The 20,782-nt window shown below is 47.0% G+C and overlaps 1 protein-coding gene across 1 annotated transcript in view; it reads right to left on the minus strand.

Annotated features, from left to right (window-relative positions):
- Window positions 1-20,782, minus strand: part of ADGRF5 (adhesion G protein-coupled receptor F5) — a gene marked incomplete at its 5' end in the record, with an annotated part of 61,192 nt that overhangs the window by 31,097 nt on the left and 9,313 nt on the right. Inside the window, 7 exon segments of the mRNA XM_015415581.1 lie at window positions 7-162; window positions 1,718-1,942; window positions 5,929-6,150; window positions 7,599-7,763; window positions 11,748-11,963; window positions 14,857-15,069; window positions 17,536-17,681. Coding sequence (XP_015271067.1) covers window positions 7-162; window positions 1,718-1,942; window positions 5,929-6,150; window positions 7,599-7,763; window positions 11,748-11,963; window positions 14,857-15,069; window positions 17,536-17,681 — 1,343 coding nt within the window.

The raw sequence follows: 20,782 nt of genomic DNA on the forward strand, positions 1-20,782 counted from the left end.
ACTTACTTGATACAAGCTTTAATGTCATAGGTAAGCTCTGAACACGTCCACCAATTTGGTTTCTGAATTCACAAGTTGCAGAAAAATTCTGTCCAGTGTAGCTGCAGTTGTCGTAGCTGAGTGTTCTTATGTGGCAGACGGAGTTGCCTTCTTCTCTTCTGCCTGCAGAGGAAGAAGTCACACAGGAATGAAGTCAGATAATGGTCAGCCCAGGGATAAAAAGTTGGGCTTGCCTGAACAGGGATGCAGAGATGCAAAGCGTCCGAGTGAACACACGAGTCACATGAAGATATACCGCACAGCAATTTCGATTTTGATTGGCATTAGGCAAAATTAAGGCCACAGTATGAGTGCAAGTCTGCCTTTCACATAGTTCTCTAAGATGTGTTGCCTTAAATATACCGTTCCTTCCCTTATTCGTCACATCGTTCTGGCTCACAGGCACACAGTTCAACACCAATTGAACCTCCAATCCCTGCCCTGGGAGTCAATACTGGGGTACGTTTGTGAACAATGAAAATATATTATGTGGAAATAGTAGTATGTCTATATAGCTATAGTGATTTATTATGACTTTCCCATGTTTTATATTTTCGTAATAATGTTTGTCATTAATATCTGCAAAAATGATGGAGTTTGTTTGTTTTTGTCTCTATTCTTTTCCTTAATGCTTTTTAAATTCTGTATCCCTATAAAATATTCAAAATAAAATTTAAAAAGCCCTTTCTTTGCTGTGGACAAAGTGGAGGTCTGCAGTGGGAAGATGGAATCGGTGAAAATTACCCTCCTCTCCTCTTTCACGGAGGTGCCAGACCACCATGCTGACGGGACAGCACCCTGGCACACAACCCTAGCACCAGAAAGAAAGACACCTTGCTGAGTTCCTCCTCATCTGCCACAGGTCAGCCAGGGCTCAGTAAGAGCGAGGACTCCTCAGGAGAAGAGGACTCCTCAGAAGAGGAGCCCTGTGTAGCTAGCTCTGAGTCAACAGAAGCCGGCAAGCAGGAAGATGAGTTGCAGGCTTGTCAGGATTCACAGCTGACAGCTGGTGCAGAGCCACTGACAGTCTCCAGCCCTGATTCAAGAGGTGATACGCGGTTGGTCATTTCCAGCCCTCCAGTATCACCCACACCCTTAGAGTGCTGCAGAAGGAGGCTTAGAACAGAACTACAGGAGAGACGACAAAGTGCATGCTTGCTGAGAGCAAAGATGAGTAATTGCAAGATTAATCCTGAGCAGCTGGCTGTAAGCCTGACCATTAGACGTATGGCTAGAAAAAAACAGCCAAAGGAGGACGTTAGGCATGGAAACAACAAGTCAAGAGCCCTTGGACTCTGCAACCACTGCATTGGATCCTGCCTCAACCCTGTGACTCTTTCGACTGTTTGCTGACTCTGCCTTTGTCTTGCTCCTAAATCTGCTCTTGAGTAGCTCTTGGATTCTCAGACTGCTGTATGGAATGACCCTTGGACTAGACTCCTCAGTCTGTGCATAACCTTGGATCAGACCTTGAGTATGCTTCTCGAGTTGGTGCTCTTGCCTTACTCGCTCCATGCTCTGACAGTGAGCCCTATGCCATTCCCAGCCTGGCTTGTGACACCAACTGTACTAGCAGCTCTTTAGTTTAAAAAAAAAAAAAAGGTAGCCTGTTGAGTATTTTTTTTAAACATCTAGGTTTCAAGAGAGGTTAGGGCAGAGCCCTCGCATTGTTTCCTACCATCCCAAAAGTTGGAAGGCCCTTGGCCAACCTCGAACGTCACAGTGTAATTCTCCATTCTGCCTCTGGGTATGCAGCACTTCAGCGCTTGGTTCCCTGGGCACGGGATGATGGCTTCGATGGGGTCTCGGACGATGTCTTCTTTCAGAGGCAAAGGCAACACTTCCATTGCCAGATGAGCGGAGCTGTTCAGAGACTCTTGGGAGAAGGTACAAGTATAGGTGCCTAAAAAAACCAAACCATTGAAACCAAAATTTGTATTTTCACGCACAGTCCTGAAGTGAAGAAACCAGCAAACAACGGGAGTCAGAGGCAGTTCAAAACCATTCCTCGGCCTGCAATTCACCTTCAGTGAAACACCTATGAACATATGGAAATACCTTATAGTGAATCAGACCCTGGTCCATCAAGGTCAGTGTTGTTGACTCAGACTGGCAGTGACTGTCTAGGGTGTCTCCAGCTAAGGTCTTTCACATCACCTCCTACCTGGAGATGCCGAGGATTGACCCTGGGACCTTCTCCATGCCAAGCAGAGGCTCTGCCACTGAGCCACAGCCCCTTCCCGAATAAAAATCACAACTGCCTTGTATCCCCAAGTTATAAACTACTGAAGGTATGAAGCCACCTTGGAATGAGTTGGGCCACTTGTCTGTCATGGTCAGCACTGTCTTCCCCGACTTTGCGGTAATGTAGCCCAAGCTAAACGCCGTATATCTGATCTCCTCAATAAACAATTTAAATAGTAAGTTTTTAAATCTTTTATACTGTAAATCACTATTATACAATACGGTCGTAATAGCGTTAATATTAATCCCATATATATATAACAAATGGATTAAGACAATTCAATCACAAACCAATCACATAACAAAAACCCACGGATGACAGTCCTGAGGTACCAATTTTACAGAGATAGTAGATACAGGAGAAGTCCTCAAGATGTCACTATACAGTCCTGTGAGCAGTAGCTTCAGTGCCTATAGTAAAATATGCCACATTGGGGTTCTCAGGTACAATTGAGAGTTTGGCATTTTTCCTCATGGGTTTATGATGCTTGGTTGCTCCTCCGAGGTATTAGATGCTTTGTGTATGAACTCCAATACAGAAATCGTTAAAGGGAAACTTATCAATTGTAACTCTGAAGAAGGAACAAAATGTAAAGATTACCTAGGATCTGTGTTAGTTCAAGTCTGGCAAGTTGCGTTGAGCTCATTCTTGCCTTTTTGTATCTGGGAACCCCAATGGGTCATATCTCACTACAGGCATTGAAGCAATTGCTCACAGACCTATATAGTGACATCTAGGCCCTTTCTGCACTTGGACCTCACCCCAGGTTTTCTCTCTGTTTGACTCATGACCATTTATCTTGCAGTTATCTCCAGGGGTCATTTCCTGCATGAGCGTACAGGAATGGAGCTCCGGCAGTAAAGAGCCCAGGGGGTGGGCACATGCAACAAGCCCCACCCCCTTCTCCCAGCAGCCCTCAGTCATAGCAAGAAGCAGCCAGGTAAGCTGCAGAGGACCCCCCGACCCCCCAGTCCAAAACAGTCCAGTGACAGCTTTAAGACCAAGTTTTATTCAGGTACAAGCTCGCCCTCCTCTGTGAGGACAGATCTGCATGTCCCCCCCCCACAGCAAATAGCTAGCAATTCAAAACAGTCCAGTAGAGCCTGAGTGGTGGGTGTTGCCTTCTGACACACTTTCAGTGATGTCAGGGTGTGTGGCATATGCAAATAAGTTATGCTAATGAGTTATGCTAATAAGCTCCTGCACCTCTTTTTCTACGGAATGACTCCTGGTTATCTCTGTTTATCTGTTGTTTTCTGTACTAATTTTGTCCCATGCCAATTTGCTTGCCTGCCCCGGGTTATAAATTCTGCATTGTGAACAGGGGTGTTTGTCCTACGTATGGTGGGAGGATTGAAACTGAGTTAAAATTCAACACTTAAATCTGCACCGGGGCCACTCCAGATCGAAGGAAAGCCCACGGCACAACAGGATCCATATACCCCGGGGCAATGGTGGTCCGAACCTGGGGTGACCATAATATAAATATAAAACGAGGGGTGAACTTGAGTGTAGTACAGAATGGCTAGTAGGAGACACCTCAGAACCAGGATTAAGGGTCTAGCGCGGAAAGGGCCCTAGAGGACTTCTCCTGTATCTACTGTCTCTGTAACATTGGTATTCCGGGACTGTTATCCGTGGGTTTTCCTTCTGTGATTGGTTTATGATTAAATTGTCTGAGTTCATTTGTTATATATATCAGATTAATATTAATGTATTACGACTCTATTGTATAATAGCAATTTGCAGTTTAAAAGATAAAATATATTTAAATTGTTTATTGAAGAAATTACATACGCAGCATTTAGCTAGGGCTATATTATCACATATGTTTTGCTGTATTCCTTATTGATTGCGTTCTCTGACTTTTGTTTACTTTTAGAAAAGTTCTTAGAGCGTGCTCCAGAGAAACAAAACTTTTTCATACTTCATTTCAAATACATCAAAGGAGATCACTACTATCTGCTCAGTCCATTCCCCCCCTCCTTTACTTTTTCGCTTATGAAGATAGAGGGTTAACCTCCTCGCCTTTTCTGCTGTGGGGGGGGGGGAAGCGCTCTTAATTCTTTTTCTCTGCATTTTGACAACTCACAGTTAAGCCGATCTTTTCTTTTTCCATTTTTTCGGATGATCGCTTTATCACTCGGTGACGTCTGGTGGCTCCGCTAAACCCCGTTCGGGGTCGCTCACGCAGCAAGGTCCATTGGGGCAGGGCATGGCGGGGGCCTTGGTCTCCGACCTCTCGGCCGAAAGAGCGACTCCCCCCTAGTGCGCCCTAAAGTGCCCTGGATCCGAGCTCCTCCCTTCCTGAGGGGCTCGTTTGGGTCTCCGCTCGTGCGGATTCCCTCCTCCACCGCGGGCGGGCGAGACGCCCTCGGGAGCGACCCGAGGATGCGTCCGCCATTCGCGGGAGCCAGACCGGAAGCCGGCTTCTCTTATGTTCTTATCTAGTAAATCTGGCCTCCAATATAGCTGAGGGTAAGGCATTATATCTTAATAGGGTACAAATTCTTCTATGATTACAGATATCTAAGTATTTGATGTAAGGTCTCAAAGTTATCTTCTTAAGTGTACTTACATCAAATACAGGGCTCCTAATCCTGCTCACATCCATCTGTCGTTCAGCATCTAATATTCTTTGTTTTAGAACTGATCTAGCCGGAGCATATCCCAAAGACAGTATAAACTGATTAGAAAAACCATAACAAACCAGTTTATCCTCTATCTTTTTCCGCCATAAAGGAACAAAGTTATCTTGCATCATAGTATGAGTAAGGCCAGTGCGTGAGACGATCAGTTTTAACCAATAATGAAAAGCAGCGATCCACAATCTTGCCTCCACTGTAACCAGACCAGCCTTTGAAACACTCCACTGTAACCAGACCAGCATTTGAAACACTCGTTGGAACTTGAAAAATAGCTCTTAAAATTTTTGATTGCGTTCTTCCAAGTAAGGTCAAGTTTGTCTGGAGGGACAGAGGTGCTCCATAAAATAATTGGGGTAATACTTTTATAGTAAATAACTTAATGGTAGCTTCTAAGTTACAACCTCCTTCGGACCAAAAGAACTTTTGGATAGCACCAGCACTTTTCTGCACATTAGCTGACAGGTAATCAACACAGCCTTTCATGCGACCAGACGACTGAAATACAACTCCAAGGTATCTACAGGGGTCATTCCCTGCAGGAGCGCACAGGAGCGGAGCTCTGGCAGTAAAGAGCCCAGGGGGTGGGCACATGCAACAAGCCCCGCCCCCTGCTCCCAGCAGCCCTAGGCCATGAGGAGCATGAAGCAGCCAGGTAAGTTGCAGTGGGCGTTGCCCTCTGACACACGTCTAGTGATATCAGGGGGTGTGGCATATGCAAATAAGTTATGCTAATGAGTTATGCTAATGAGCTCCTCTACCTATTTTTCTATGAAATGACCCCTGGGTATCTATAACAATGAACTTGGTCAATGGGATGAGAGGCTATAAACCAATTAAACACCCTAGGCTTGTTGGCAAAAGCCATTATTTTGGTCTTTGTGTAATTTATCTCCAAGAAGGTTTGACCACAGTACTGCGTTACATATCTTACTGTGATCTTCTGTTTTTGTTCGGACCAGCGACAGTGGAGGAGTCAGTGATTCCTGTTTTACTCACCGGTCCAGTTCTGGCTAGCCTGGCGTACATCCAGCACAGATTCTGCTCCATTCTGGGTCTTTGTGGTCGTGTACCACACGCTGTCGATATCCGTAACAAGGTTTCCACTGTGGATTGCCCAGCTGATTTCGTCATAATTGCTTACGTCACTGCGGCACGTCAGGGAGAAATTGGCCCTCTCCGAAACTTGGCCATTGGTGCTCGACACAAGAGTCACTTTTGCTGGAGGAACATAAAACATGCGAGATTCTCTTTAGGACCATGGTCAGGAGTACGGCGTCACAGGTCAGACGTTGCTCCTTCGGGCTTTATACACAAAACACAAGCCCAGCAAACAGCAGCTGAGAGCTGAGCTCTCGTTCAGAAGAATCAGATGGCAAAGCCCTCCTCCTGACACTGTAGAGCTTTGAAGAGTGTGTGTGTGGGGGGGCATGACTGAATATTCCCTGTCTGGAAAGTCTTCCTATGTACGGAAAACTAGCACTTTGAGGCTAGACGATAACCCTTTGCTCTCCCTGACAGGCTAGATTTCCAGAATCAAGGAGTCTTGGAAGCAGGTCGACATTTAAATATGCAAACCCTCCAGTTGCATTCTGGGGCAACTATTCCACATGTTCCTTCGGAATGGTTTGGTACCGGTGACAGAAACAAGGTAGGGCAGAGGATGCTTAAGGCTGTTCTGTCTTACAATGAATATCTATCTTGTCTGTGTGATTCTTATCTTCATAGGGCATTCATGCTAGCACGTTTTAATGTTCTCCCATCTATGGTGTTAAGAAAATTCTGTATATAGATAGCTTGGTGTCTATGTGGGATGAGCGAGATCGAAGATAACAGTCATGTTATTTTGCATTGTAGATTTCTGTATATAGATAGCTTGTGTCTATGTGGGATGAGCGAGATTGAAGATGTCATGTTATTTTGCATTGTAGATTTTATGATGACCTTCGTGCTGTATTTTTAAAGCCTTTTCTGCTACCCTTGGAGGGTCGATCTGAGGATTATAAGACCTTTATACTTTTAGCCTCAAATAAGAGCGAAATCATTGAATCTGTAGCAAAAGTTCTCTACCAGGCCTCTAGGAGGAGATGTTCTTTCTGATAAGATTCTAGTGTAATCCAGGGGTCATTTCCTGCAGAAGCGCACAGGAGCGGAGCTCCGGCAGTAAGGAGTCCAGGGGGTGGGCACATGCAACAAGCCCTGCCCCCTGCTCCCAGCAGCCCTCAGTTGGGCCACGAGGAGCAAGAAGCAGCCAGGTAAGTCGCAGAGCCCCCCCCCAGCCCACCTTCAGGTACAAGCTTTCCCTCCTCTGTGAGAACAGATCTGCACATCCCCCCCATAGCTAGCAATCCAAAACAGTCCAGTGGCACCTTTAAGGCCAAGGTTTATTCAGGTACAAGCTCTCCCTCCTCTGCGAGGACAGATCTGCACTTCCCCCCCCCCCCCCAATAGCTAGCAATCCAAAACAGTCCAGTGGAGCCTGAGTGGTGGGTGTTGCCTTCTGACACACTTCCAGTGATGGCAGGGGGTGTGGCATATGCAAATAAGTTATGCTAATGAGCTATGCTAATGAACTCCTGCACCTCTTTTTCTACGAAATGACCCCTGCGAAGAATCATTATTCCATTACGGACTGCCGGCCTAAGCAGCTGACCCAAAGGGATGCTTACCCTTGCGCAAATACTTCACACAGATGTGTTTACTTTGGCGGGCACCATCTGACGTGCTCAGTTCACAGGTGTAAGTTGTTACGTTCCCCGACTTGTCCGCTGGGCACTGAGACTCGTTGGCCTGTAGCTCGTACAGAGTGCAGTTAAGGGTGGAATCGTTGGTTCCTGCAACAAAGTGACATAATTGAGATGAAAATCAGGGGGTGGACCATCTTCGGTCTGGGCACCCTCTTGACTAAGGTGCAGCGACGATAGTGAGTGGCAGTGCCCTTGCTCCATTCAGGTGACAGCACGTGCCACCAATTAGGGCTGGTTCCACCCACCACCCTGTGTGCCATCTCTGTTTTTACATTGAGGTATATATATCAATAGAGGCCCTGTCAATGGAGGCCCAGGTCACGAATGTAGTTAAACTGGCATTCTGATGCCTATGACAGGTTAAACAGTTGGTCCCTTTCCTGGTCCCCCCCCCCCCGACCTAGCCACAGTGATCCAGGCAACCGTCAACTCCAGATTGGATTACTGTAACTCACTCTACTTAGGGCTACCCTTGAGGCTGACTTGGAAATTGCAACTGGTCCAGAATGCAGCTGTGCGGGTGCTCACAGGAACGCCCTTTAGAGCACATATTCAACCAGTGCTCTACCAGCTGCACGGGCTCCAGATTGAAGACCGGATCAGATTCAAGGTTCTGGTGTTAACTCTCAGAATCCTAAATGGTCTGGGACCAGCATACCTTCGGGACCGCCTCTCCTGGTATATCCCCCAGAGAGCGTTACGCTCTAGCGATCAAAATTTGCTGGTGATCCCCGGCCCAAAGAGCATTCGGCTGTGCTCGATCAGAACCAGGGCCTTTTTGGCCCTGGCTCTGGCCTGGTGGAACACTCTTCCAGCTGAGATCTGGGCCCTGTGGGACCTAATGCAGTTCCGCAGGGCCTGTAAGACAGAGATGTTCCACCGGGCCTATGGCTGAGGACAGCGACGGGTTCCATCTTTGATTGGCCTCCCTTTTCTCCTCTCTCCCCCTTTTCTCCCTCCCCCTTTTGGACTAGACAGACTATACACCCCCTTGAGTTGTACACCACCTTTTAGTATACAGTTTGTAATATAATGCATTTTACCATATATTATTAGGTATTTTATTATATTTATTGTATTTGTGTATTAGAATGTTTTTGTTACCTGCTCTGGGCCTGGACACAGGGAGAGCGGCGTACAAAATAATAAACAAATAAAAGGTGTTACTCGAGTAGTCCTATCTTGATACCCATTGCCAGACTGTGCATCCAAACCTAGCCCTGAATTACAAAGCCGTCGCTTATTAGCTATAGCCAAGTTGGTAGGTGTGGCCACCAGCTCCTCCTCCTAAGGCCACCAGCTCCCCCTCCTAAGGCCACCAACTCCTCCTCCTAAGGCAACCAGCTCCTTCTCCTAAGGCCACCAGCTCCTCCTCCTAAGGCCACCAGCTCCTCCTCCTAAGGCCACCAGCTCCTCCTCCTAAGGCCACCAGCTCCTCCTCCTAAGGCCACCAGCTTCTCCTCCTAAGGCCACCAGCTCCTCCTCCTAAGGCCATCAGCTCCTCCTCCACCTTTTCCGTTTTTGAGCCATGACGCAGCAGGAAACTTTTTGGGGGGGCGGGCACCGCCAACTTAAGCAACCATCCCATGCCTGTGACTAAAACAGAAGCCTGTAGGCTGGGACCAGTGTGTCTCCTCTGTTTGGACAACCAACGTGGTCATAGGGCAGTGCCATTTCCATTCAGACCACAGCCCATATGCTATTCAGAAAGGCTGGGGGTTAGGGTTGCCAGGACCCCTTGCCATCGTGGCAGGGAGCTTTGGGGGGCATTCCGTGGGTGCGCAGGATGTTGCATGGGATGTCCCCGACATGATGACATCACCTGGAAATGACGTCATTGCATCGGTGACATCGTGTGCGACGCTCTGTGATTTGGGCAAAACTCTGTGGGGTTTTTTGGCCTTCAAAACATAGACTTTGACCCAAAATCAGAGCGTCACCGCGCAACATCCCCAGCACAATGATGTCACCCAGAAGTGATGTCATTATGTTGGGGATCTTGCACAACGATGTCCCTGTTCGGGGGTGGGGTTTCCCCCATTGGCCAACTGGCCAATGACATATTGAAACCCCTAAAAGTGGGGGAACCCACACTGGGACCTGGGGGGTGGCAACCCTAGCTGGGGGTCTGGGCCCAGAATGTCTCCCAAACTCTGAAGGTACTTAAACAAATGCTGGACCCAATGACCTCGGGGTGGGGGGAGCTAGTAGGATTACCAACTCTGAGTTGTGAAATTCCTGGAGATTTGGTGGCAGAGCCTGGGGAGGGTGGAGTCTGAGGAGGGAGCTCAGCAGGGATGTGATGCCATTAGGGAGACCTAGTGCTCCCCGCCGATCAGCTGGAGGGCCCTTTAAATCTTGCAGGAGAGGAGGGAGAGGGGCCCCCAACCCCCCCCCCCCGCTTCTTCTCAAAAGCATTTAAAGGATCCCTTTCAGTGCTTTCGGGAAGAAGCAGGGGGCCTGCAAGGAAGGTGGCTGGACCTTTAAGGGAGGGGGCGGAGCCCCCCAATAGCCCCACCACGGCTACAGGCCAGCCTGGCACCCTGGCAATTGTCCCTGCTAAAACAAACAGGGACTCGGCCTGTGAGCAGAGCCAAGCACACAGATAGCGTCCCCCCACCTTGCATCTCTGGAGCTTGGTTCTACTCCAAGTGGCTTTGGATGTGAATGCGGGGGGGAAGGAACTGCAAGATTAGCATTGATCTGCCCCAGCCCCATAGCCAGAGATTTTTGCTGGGAGGCAAATTGGGGGCAATTTGGACCTGCTGGCACTGGCGGGGGTGTGGGGGGGTGAACTTTCAATAGCCACCGGCAGCTCCCAAGTCCCCCCGTGGCTCAGGCTCCCATTGAAGGGGAGGGAGACGGACAATCTCCGTGCAGCCTCGCCAGGTCTTCCTGCTTCTGCAGCAGGCTTCCTTCCTTCCCTTCCTCCCCTCCTGCAGGGGCTGGGCATATTCATGGGGGGTGTCACCCTCGTATGCCCCCCATGGCTATGGGCCTGGTCTACTCTGACCAGAAGTGATTCTCTAGGGTCTCAAGTAGAAGTCCACCACATCCCCTATGCCCTGATCCTTTTGAACGGGAGATGCCACAGATTGAAACTGGGACCTTCTTTGTGCAAGCAGATGCTCTACTGCTGAGCCGAGTCCTGTCTCTATAGGTGCCTCCTGATGCCTGAACTTGTGAAGCATTTGCCTGCAATTTGCTTGCATTATAAGGCCATTCCATTAGGGAAGCGCATTTGCTTTTGCAAATCATTCAGGGAACACAGCTTTTGCAAATAGGAGAACCAGAGACAAGAAATAGAGCCTTTGCGGGAAACAAGATTGCATGACCATATTAAGCGTTGCTAGACTGTTACTAAGGATGTGCTGACCTCTGCTTATTATTCTGTCATGAAGAAAGTTAACACCTGGCTGAAAACAGGAAACTATCTGCCTTCCCACAAGGGACATGTGACCAGCCAAGGATGTTTGTGGTTTTGAAAAAGAACACAATGCTTCAGACTTCATGGTCAATGTCTTGCATGCTAATTATAAGAAATGACCAAGGAAAAATGATTTTTTTGGGGGGGCACTCTGTCTCAGATCTATATAAGTCTGTCCCGCCTGCATTTGGTGTGCAGCCCTGTTTTGAGAGTGCCCCGAGGTGCTCTCGGCTGTACCTGCGCGCATTATAAATAAACAGCTGTTGACTCTCCTTCCTGATCTCTCTGGTGGTCTCTATCTCAGTTTTCCCGCTACACTTGGCTATTCCTGGGTTCACTCCATCCAATATCACAGTGTCCAGCTCTTGTTTGGTTAAGCCAGTGAGGCCTCTAATTGCATGCCCGTGAGGACTCCTCCGCTTCCCAGCTGCAAAAGTCCATTCTCAATCTTTTATCTAGCCTTCCCTGTGCCCCACGCTCTTCGTACAAGCATACAGAATTGTGAAATGTCAATGTCACCTCATGGAACCTGAACCCTAACCCTAACCGTAACCCTAACCCTAACCCTAACCCTAACCCTAACCCAAGGCATTGAAACGCCTTTGCCGTAGCAAGGAACTATGAGAGGTTATCTCATTTCCTACCTGAAATATTGATGGCTCCATCCGGTTTCCAGTGTACGTTGAAGAAACTAATTTCCGTATCAACGCAACAGCTCAGCTCTCTCTTCTCACCGTTGCACTCCATCACAATGTCCTCAGAATTCACAATTCGGATCAAAGAAACGGTGATGTTACCGTCTGCTGTGTGCATTGTGGTCGGCGAAGTCTCCTGGTCAGTAAAAGTGCAACTGTACTGTCCTGCAGCAAGAACAAAATGGGTGACCGATGGGTTTCCCCCCACACACACCTCTGTTCCCTAAACTTTTGGGGATTCAATGACTCCTCTTTAAATTCCCAGTCTGCCTCTTCTCCACAAGGCAGCTTGTGGTCCAACAAACACTGGGCCTCAGCCAACCCACTAAATACGTCCCTCTGGGCTGACAAGGCGGTTGTTAAAGCCGTATCCATTTTCCTTCTAGCATCTGATTTCATGCACTACAACCCTTTTTCGCAAGCGCATTCCGTACAGTAAGCTGTCATCACACAAACACATTCAGCTGCTTTCTACTGAATCAGACCCTTTGTCCACTGAGGTCAGTCTTATCCAGTGTTCCCTCTAAGCTGAGTTAGTGTGAGCTAGCTCACAAGTTTTTAGCCTCCAGCGCATACATTTTTGTCTTAGCTCAGGAGGGATGGCTCCAGAGCAAATTAATTTATGCCGTAGCCAAATTGCCTGCTCACAACTTTAATGCAAGTAGCTCACAAAGTAGGATTTTTGCCCAGAAAACTCCACAGCTTAGAGGGAGCATTGGTCTTATCTACTCAGACTCAAATTGTAGACAAATGTATCAAAATATAATACGGAGGACATAGTCCAATGCAATTCAACGACTGTGATGAAATTGGATATATAAAGCCATGCTGTGCATCCAAAGGACACTGATATTTTAAGAAATCCGGGACTACACCTGATTTCTTACCAACATGCACCAGAGCTCTAATAACATAGAACACAGTTGTGATGAACTGACTTCCAAAACCAGGATACTTAGTGTATCGAACTCAGAATTCTGGGAGATTAGGGGTTAATGCCTCACTGAAAAGCAGTTTGAGTGACAGGCTGCTGCCTGCTTGCACCCCCTTCTCTCTGATTGGTCAGCGCCAACTGAGGAGAGTTTTATAAAATCTTGTGAGTCTTGTCAGAGAGTCAGTCTGTCAGTCATCGTTTGAATTTTGACTTGGCAGTTGCCAGTCAGGAGGAGTGTGTGTGTGTGTGAGGGAAACAGACAAGTCACTTGGGAAGCAAAAAGACACAACTCCTAGCCTTTACTGTACAACAATACATTCAGGGGAAAATTCAGAAAGAACTTAACGTCTAAGTGTCAGCACTAGCTGAATTCTCTGTTTATTCACCGTCTCCAGAACTGGGGTTTAGGTTTGCCAGAAGGGGTTGGATAATTAGTGGAAAACGGGAAAAAGTTATTGCTCCTAGGAAAAGGGGGATACTCCTTACCCAGTTATTCAGAGGGTTCAACACAGAAGGTTGAGAAGTGAAAAGGGAAACGGTCTTAGACTCCTCAAGAGTACAGAAAAGGAAAATTATCATTCCAAAAGGGAAATATTGATATACAGGAAGTAAGTTCTAACTTAAGACACTTTGTTGCTGTAAGAAATCTCCAAGACAAACAAACCTCTCACATTAAATAACTAAATCTCTTAGAATTCAAGCTTCACACATACTCTACGGGCCTGTTCAATATATTCTAATTTTCTTATGAAGAACTACAACTTAAAGAAATCATCATCCCTGCCCTATTCCTGTTACAACTGTGTCTGTTCAATAAAATCAACCTTTTGTTTCAACTTTACTTCGTGTCAAGTGCCATTTCCAAAGGGGTTTTATAAAATGGCTGAGTTTTTCTCTGGCCTGAGAAAAAGCGAAATAACTTCTTTAATACTGGGTGGGACACAAAGAAAGTTATAAGTTTATAATTCAAACCCGCTATTAAGAGGCTGCTCAGTCAGAGTGGTGAACAGTGTTTTGGCGGGAAAATCTGCCTCACAGTACAGAAGGAGCAGAGGTAGGTCTGACATGTCTTCAAAATTTAAATAGTCCCAAAGGAGGGTTTAAGAATTCACAGGAGTCTGGTGGATGAATTATATGTAGGTTCTGCCAATTTTTTACGTGTGAGCTAGCTTATACCAAGCCGCGTTTCGCCTAAGGAACACCAAAGATGGAACCCCAAGTCTTCTGCTCTAACAGAAAAACTTTCGCCAACACATTCTTTCCTTTGCATAAGAATGTGTTGGTGAAAGTTTGCCTTTTGGAGGAGAAGACTTGGGGTTCCGTCTTTGTGAAGAAGCCTTGGTATAAGCTAGCTCACGTGTAAAAGGGGGTATTAGCCTGCTGTTACCTCGGGTTATTTGGATGCTATTTGCTGTGGACTTAAACTGCCTCGACTTGAACACTGAGGCCGATTTCTCACATGTTACTTACCACTGTTTACCGGACCGTTTAAACTGATTTCGCATTAGAGTTCTTGGCACGTGGCTGTTTTCAATCTGCTCCCGGAGTTTGATTTCCGTGGCAAGGTTTCCTGTGGCTTCCTGCATCATCCCTCCTCCCACTCCCCTGTCTTCGCCCTCTTAACCCCTCCCCTTCCACCTCCCACTTTTTCTCCGCGCAGCAACAGGAAACTTCTTGCAAATCAAGGATCGAGCAGAGTCAGAGCAAAACGGAGGAAGCTGCGGGTCAAAAGGCGGCCGTGGGACAAATGGTGTGAAATTGACCAGAAGAAGCGGAGGGAAAGGAGGAGCGAGTCCGGGACAAAGGCTACTGTGAAATCAGTCTGAGAAAATCCGGAGTGGTAGGCAAATGCAGAAAGGACCAACAACAAGGTAACCAGACCAAACAGCAATAAGAAAGTTCCTCTTACTAGAGTGGGGCATTTGTTGCTGCCCTACAAAAGCCGCCAGGTTAGGCCTGCTCACTGTTCTGGGTGAATCTTTGCCACTGCTCATAACAAAGTGCTTGACTGACGTCCTTCATTCCCATTCCCATCCCCCTTAACAGGATATTGATCTGACACCTAGAGCAAGCACTGGTTCGACTCAGCCTCTAGTCATTATTTTGCTCTTCACTTAGAATTACCAGACTCGTTCAGCAAGACGTTTCGGATTTTCAGCATTGATACTGCCTTTCCATCTGAATGTGCGCTCGTTATGGAGTGCCTGTCGCTGCTGGAGATGGAACTTCCTCCGACAGACCAAGTCACGTTGCTCGACTTTGATCTCGACTCGCATCTCATGGTTACCGTATCTCCCTTGAAAATTGGCTGGGGTGAAATGGAGAGGTTTGTTCCACCTGGCAACGTAAAATAAGAAGTTTTCAAAACCAATGGAAAATGAGTATTGCCCTCTGGTTTTTAAAAACTACATAGAGTGCAACTAACCCAGAATAACTATTATGTCCTTCACAGAACTATGCCGGCCTGACTAGAACACAAATAAGTCAAAAGACTTCTTAGAAACGTTTCTATGCTGCCTTTCCATCAGATCAGGGTGGAATGCATAAAAACATTAGAACAATTAAAAACAGCATCTAAATTTTAAAATAATTCAATAAAAATACATCAACAAACAGAATGAGGGAGGAAGGTCAGTAATAGTTACTGGGGTTATACCAAACAAAACAAGAAAGCCTTCACCTGCTGGCGGAAGACATCAATAGAGGAAGATAGAGAAAGCTTCCTGAGGTGGGAGTTCCAGAGTTTTGTTGTCATGATAGAGAAAGCCCACTGAAAACTCTGGACATGGCATTGACCCCCATGGCACTTCAAGCTGACAACTGATGTGGGCATTTTTTTCTCTCCTTCAGAAATATCCAGGATTTATATGGTTATGTGGACTTTCCAAAGTGGATTCATATCAGTGAATTTCCATTGCGGTTTGTAGGAGGCCATCTGCTCCCTACCAATATGAGGCCACAGAACGGTGACATACTTTTTTTTTTTTTTGCTTACTCAGCAAAGCACTGTCTGGCTATTCCATTTTTATCCCACCTTTCCTCCAAAGGCCTTGGGGGTGGTCTACCTGGCTCTCTCCCCTTCCATTTCACCTTCATAATAGCTCTCCGAGGTAGATGGATTCCAGCCTTGTTTGTAAACATTAAAGACGCTTCCACCCAGGAAAGACGGATGCGTCCATCCAGTTCCACCCAGAATGACTCTCGCTGTTGTCTTGTGTGGGTGGAGTTTAAGGAGCAACAGACCCCTCCCATATGATTGCAAGAAACTGAACAATAGGCAGAAATTTAGAAGAGAGTCCTGTTCACCCAACAAAACTTCTCTTGTAGGAAGTGTGGGAGGGTTGAGACTTACACACATTGCTGATGGCAGTGCATGAAAATTTTAAAATTCTAGAGATCAGTATTGAACGAGTTGTACTTAATGACAGGTTATGTTGTGCCCTTGACACCTGAAATACTGTTTTTAAATCATTGGCCAGATGATTCAGTCCTACACTGGGGAAAAAATGATTGCCATCCTTCTAATAGCACCCAAAACAGCAATAGCCACTACCTGAAGATGTTTAGATGGGCCTACACTTATATTATGGCACCGTAAGATACGGGAAATGTATATAACGGATCAAATCACTTATCAGGTGAACCAGTATGAATCCCATTCTTCTTGTTTAGATTTTGTTGAAGTTTGGTCCATTATATTAGATTACTTGCAGCAACTTGAAGTGTTTCCGAAGAATTTAAAATCTTTAATTCTAATATAATATATGTATTGTATATAATTTATATGCTCTGCTTCAATGGGTCTGGTTTTTTATTTGTTTGTTGATTTAGTCCATTATTTTGTGTTATGTTTATAAAATGTTGAATAAAAGAAAAAGAAAAAAAAACCTTCACTTATAGGCAGGGTTCCCTCTAAGCTGAGTTAGTGTGAGCTAGCTCAAAGTTTTTTTAGCCCCTGGCTCACTAACTTTTGTCTAGCTCAGGAAGAATGGCTCCAGAGCAAACTAGTTAATGCAGTAGCCAAATCACTAACTCACAAGTCACAACTTTAGTGCCAGTAGCTCACAAAGTAGCATTTTTGCTGATAAGACTCCACAGCTTAGAGGGAGTATTGCTTGTACGTTATGTTGCTGTTGTTGGGGGCTACACCAGAGTGAAGTTGTGTATCTATTCAATAAACTTTACATCCCATTAAGTGTGGATTTGCAACACACCTGCATGGCTCAGGTGTTGACCACCCAAGCACTGTTCATGGAGTATGTCCAGATGGTTCTGTAGGCAGCCGTAACACAGTTAATTGAGACAGCAATCCTGAACATGTGAAACTGTCTTCTGTTAAGTCAGATGGCTGGTCCACCGTGGTGAACATTATCTGCTTCGACGGCCAACAGCTCCCCAGGATCTCAGGTGGAGAAAGGTGTTTCACCTGGCTTGCTCCCTGATCATTTGAACTAGAGATGCCAGGGATTGAACTTGGGACCTTCTGTTTCCAAAGCAGTTGCTCTATCACTGAAACACAGCCCCTTCCCTTTCAGAAAGAGGGCATTCACATCACCGGCTACCCGATCCTTTAAACTGGGGATACTGGGGACTGGCTGTAGTGCCTTCTAGACGAGACACAGATGCTCTACCACCAAGGCACAACTCCTCCCAAAAGGAGATCATGCAAATGATTTATCTAGAAGGGCTGTGTCAAAACTGCTGGGACCTAGATATGCATGTACTCTCTGTCTGGAAAGAAGAAAGGTGTTGGTACCATCAAAACAATAATATACATTTCAGCAAGCAGATCTTCAAGATTACCATAGATTTCCACCGAAGAGCTCCTAAATGAGGTAGGATCTACCTTGTAGGAGCTATTTAAGGCTGTGGCCACTCTCCCGCTTGCGTTTTCAACTGGTATAGCCCTTGCTGATGTTACCTCATAATCAACCACAGTGCTTCCATTCCTAGAGAGACAGAAACATCAGGTGTGGTCGTTTCAGATTTCATGATACAATCAAGGGCACTCCGAGGTGTTTCAACAAAAGGATTTCAGGTTTTTATAAAAGTACACCAATGAGACTGCAGCCCCACCATCAGCCCCACTCCCCCAGACCACCCACAGTGCCACCCCTCGATGGAGGAGGGAAAGCAGGAAGAACAAAATCCTGGCTTGCAGTGGCAACACCACGTTAGCTCCTTACACCTGCCTGTCCCTCTGCTTAGTGGCAGTGGTTGTGCCCACCTGCCCATTTCTACAGTCATGGTGGCAACAGCAGGTGTTGTTGCTGCTCTCGCAGGCCCACCCACATCTCAGCTCCGGGTGGTGACCCTGGTGGGGGGCAGCACCCAGCCATCAGCCCACTGGGACTTTTCCTGGTGGCCTTAATGGCCAACCCACCTCTGCCCACCATTGATCTCTCCAGCTGTCCATTTCACCCTGACCTGGACGGCCCAGGCTAGCCTGATCTCATCAGATCCTGAAAGCTAAGCAAGGTCTGTCCTAATTAGTATTTGTATGAGGAGGTCATCAAGGAAGTCCACGGTTGCTGTACCAAGGCAGGCAATGGCCAACCACCTCTGGTCATCTCTTGTCCTGTCCTGGATGGCCCAGGCTAGCCTGATTTTGTCAGCTCTCGGAAGCTAAGAAGGGTCACTTGTCCCTGATTAGTACTTGGATGGGAGACCTCCAAGGAAGTCCAGGGTTTCTGTGCAGAGGCAGGCAATGGCAAACCACCTCTTGAACTGTAGTCCTCTCTTGTCCTGTCCTGGAAGGCCCAGGCTAGCCTGATCTCGTCAAATCTAGGACACTAAGCAGGGTCTGTGGTTGGATATTTGCCAACATCATCATCACCACCATCACCATCATCATCACCATCATCACCACCATCATCAACATCATCACCATCACCACCATCACCATCACCATCATCATCATCACCACCATCAACACCATCACCACCACCACCACCATCATCAGGCAGTGTGTGTAATATAGCCAGGAGATCCCAAGATTGTCTGGCAACTAGATGTTCTAGCTCATTTAGTGTTATGCACCACTAGGTGGTGAGCTAGACTTGTTTTTAAGGCAAGGGACATTTCAAAGGTGGTTTGCCATCGCTTGCCTCTGCATCATGACCCTGGTATTCCGTGGAGGTCACCCTTCCAAATATAGCCAAGGCCGACCCTGCTTAGCTTGCCCAACAGACCGAAAAGAATGGCAGTAGCTTATGGTCAGACCTCCCCTATGCAAGTAAAAAAAAAATCTGTACAACAGAGCCAGCCTTGGCTGCAAATTTAGTTTCGGCAAACCCATTGGAACCCCTAGATTTGCGGAAGAATCTGTTTCGGGGATGAATGAATAAGGTTAACTGGCCTCCCCACAATGCCAAGAGCGTCATCTACACATGCTGTGTCAGTAACAGTGTGATCTCACTTCCGGGGAAACCCAGAAGTGCCCTCGCGCCTCTCTAGGACTTGCCAGAAACTCTATAGCAAAACTATAGAGGAAACCTAGAACTTCTGGGATTCCTAAAGAGGTGTGATGTCACTTCCAGGTTTCCCCTGGAAGTGATATCACGCTGTTGGCCTGACAACCATTTTTTGTTTATTTTTCTGCTGCTGCTGCTCAGAGTGACAGCGAGAAAAGAGTGCGAGAGGCAGGGGATTTCTGTCCCCGTCGGGAAGATGGAAGCCCAAAAGGTGAGTAGGAAAGAAAATGGAGCTAAAGGCAGTGGGCGGAGGACACTGTAAGGGGGAAGCAGGAGCTGCAGCCAGCAAGGGAGGCGGATTCAAGGGCGAAGGTGGGAACATCGGGGTGCTAGCATGCCCAGTACAGAGAGGACAGTCATGGTGGGCAAATGGGATTTCTTCTCCCAAGCAAGTCTTCCTAAGCTGTCCCTTTTAGGTATATGGGTGTGTACGCCTGTCTAGACATACTCACACACGGATCAGGGACGGGCAACTTTCAGTCCTTCGTTAATTTTATTTATTTATTTATTTATTTTTGAGATTTCTATGCCGCCCTACCCAATGGCTCAGGGCGGCTAACAACAAGTTTAAAAATTAAGTGCAATAAAACACTATTACACATATAGTAAAAGCTGGTGCTACAAAAGCCTACGTAGAAATACACAAAACACAGCAACCCACATTTAACAGCTAGTATTCTTAAAAGCGAGAGAGCGCCAGGAGCCGTATTTCACAGCACAGTCGGGAAACGTCTGCTCCCCAAGATGCGATAGATGGATAATATCGTCGCGGTGGTGGTATAGCGTAATTAAGAGTAATTTTATCTAGCTTCTGGCATTCCTACCCAATTTTAATCAAGGCCTAGAAGGAAATCTGCCAGCCGTTTCACTCATGGTGGTGGTGGGGGAGATGTAAGCTGTAGAGCCACTTCCCGCTTGGTATAGGTGCCAAGTTCCCTCACCATCACGGCAGGAGGATTTGGGGGGGGTTCCGGGAGTGGGCCAGACATTGTCGGGCGATGTCCTGACACAGTGATGTCACCCAGAAGCGATGTCATCAAATCGGTGACACCACATGCGACACTCTGGTTTTAGGGCAGAAATTCTGTGTGGGTTTCTTTTTGCTTCAAAACCATAGAGTTTGCCCCGAAACCAGAGTGCTGGAGACATTGCCCGATAGTGTCCCTATTTGGGGGATGGAGTTTTCCCCACCGGTCAGCTGGCTAGTGGCAGATCACAGCCCCCCAAAGCAGAGGAACCCCAGCTGGGACCTGGGGGGCTGTCACCCTACCACTTGGCTGCTCCATTTCTCTTTGGGTTTTATCCATGATGCTGGATGGCAGGTGCCCCTGAGGCAACCAGGGCCAGAGCCTTTTCGGTGGCGGTTCCATTCTGGTAGAATAAGCTCCCAGAAGAGATCAGGGCCCTGCGGGAGCTTTTACAGTTCTGCAGGGCCTGCAAGACGGAGCTCTTCCACCAGGCTTTCATCTAGGAGACGCCACCACTACCACTATGGCCAGTATTACCATCTACGATTATTAATACCATCAACTCAATAACAGCAGAAGCCTGGTGCCTGGTCTATTACTGATAGCCTG

The sequence above is a fragment of the Gekko japonicus genome, unplaced genomic scaffold (genome assembly GCF_001447785.1).
Source record: "Gekko japonicus isolate JY-2015 unplaced genomic scaffold, Gekko_japonicus_V1.1 scaffold2177, whole genome shotgun sequence".
Lineage (NCBI taxonomy): Eukaryota > Metazoa > Chordata > Lepidosauria > Squamata > Gekkonidae > Gekko > Gekko japonicus.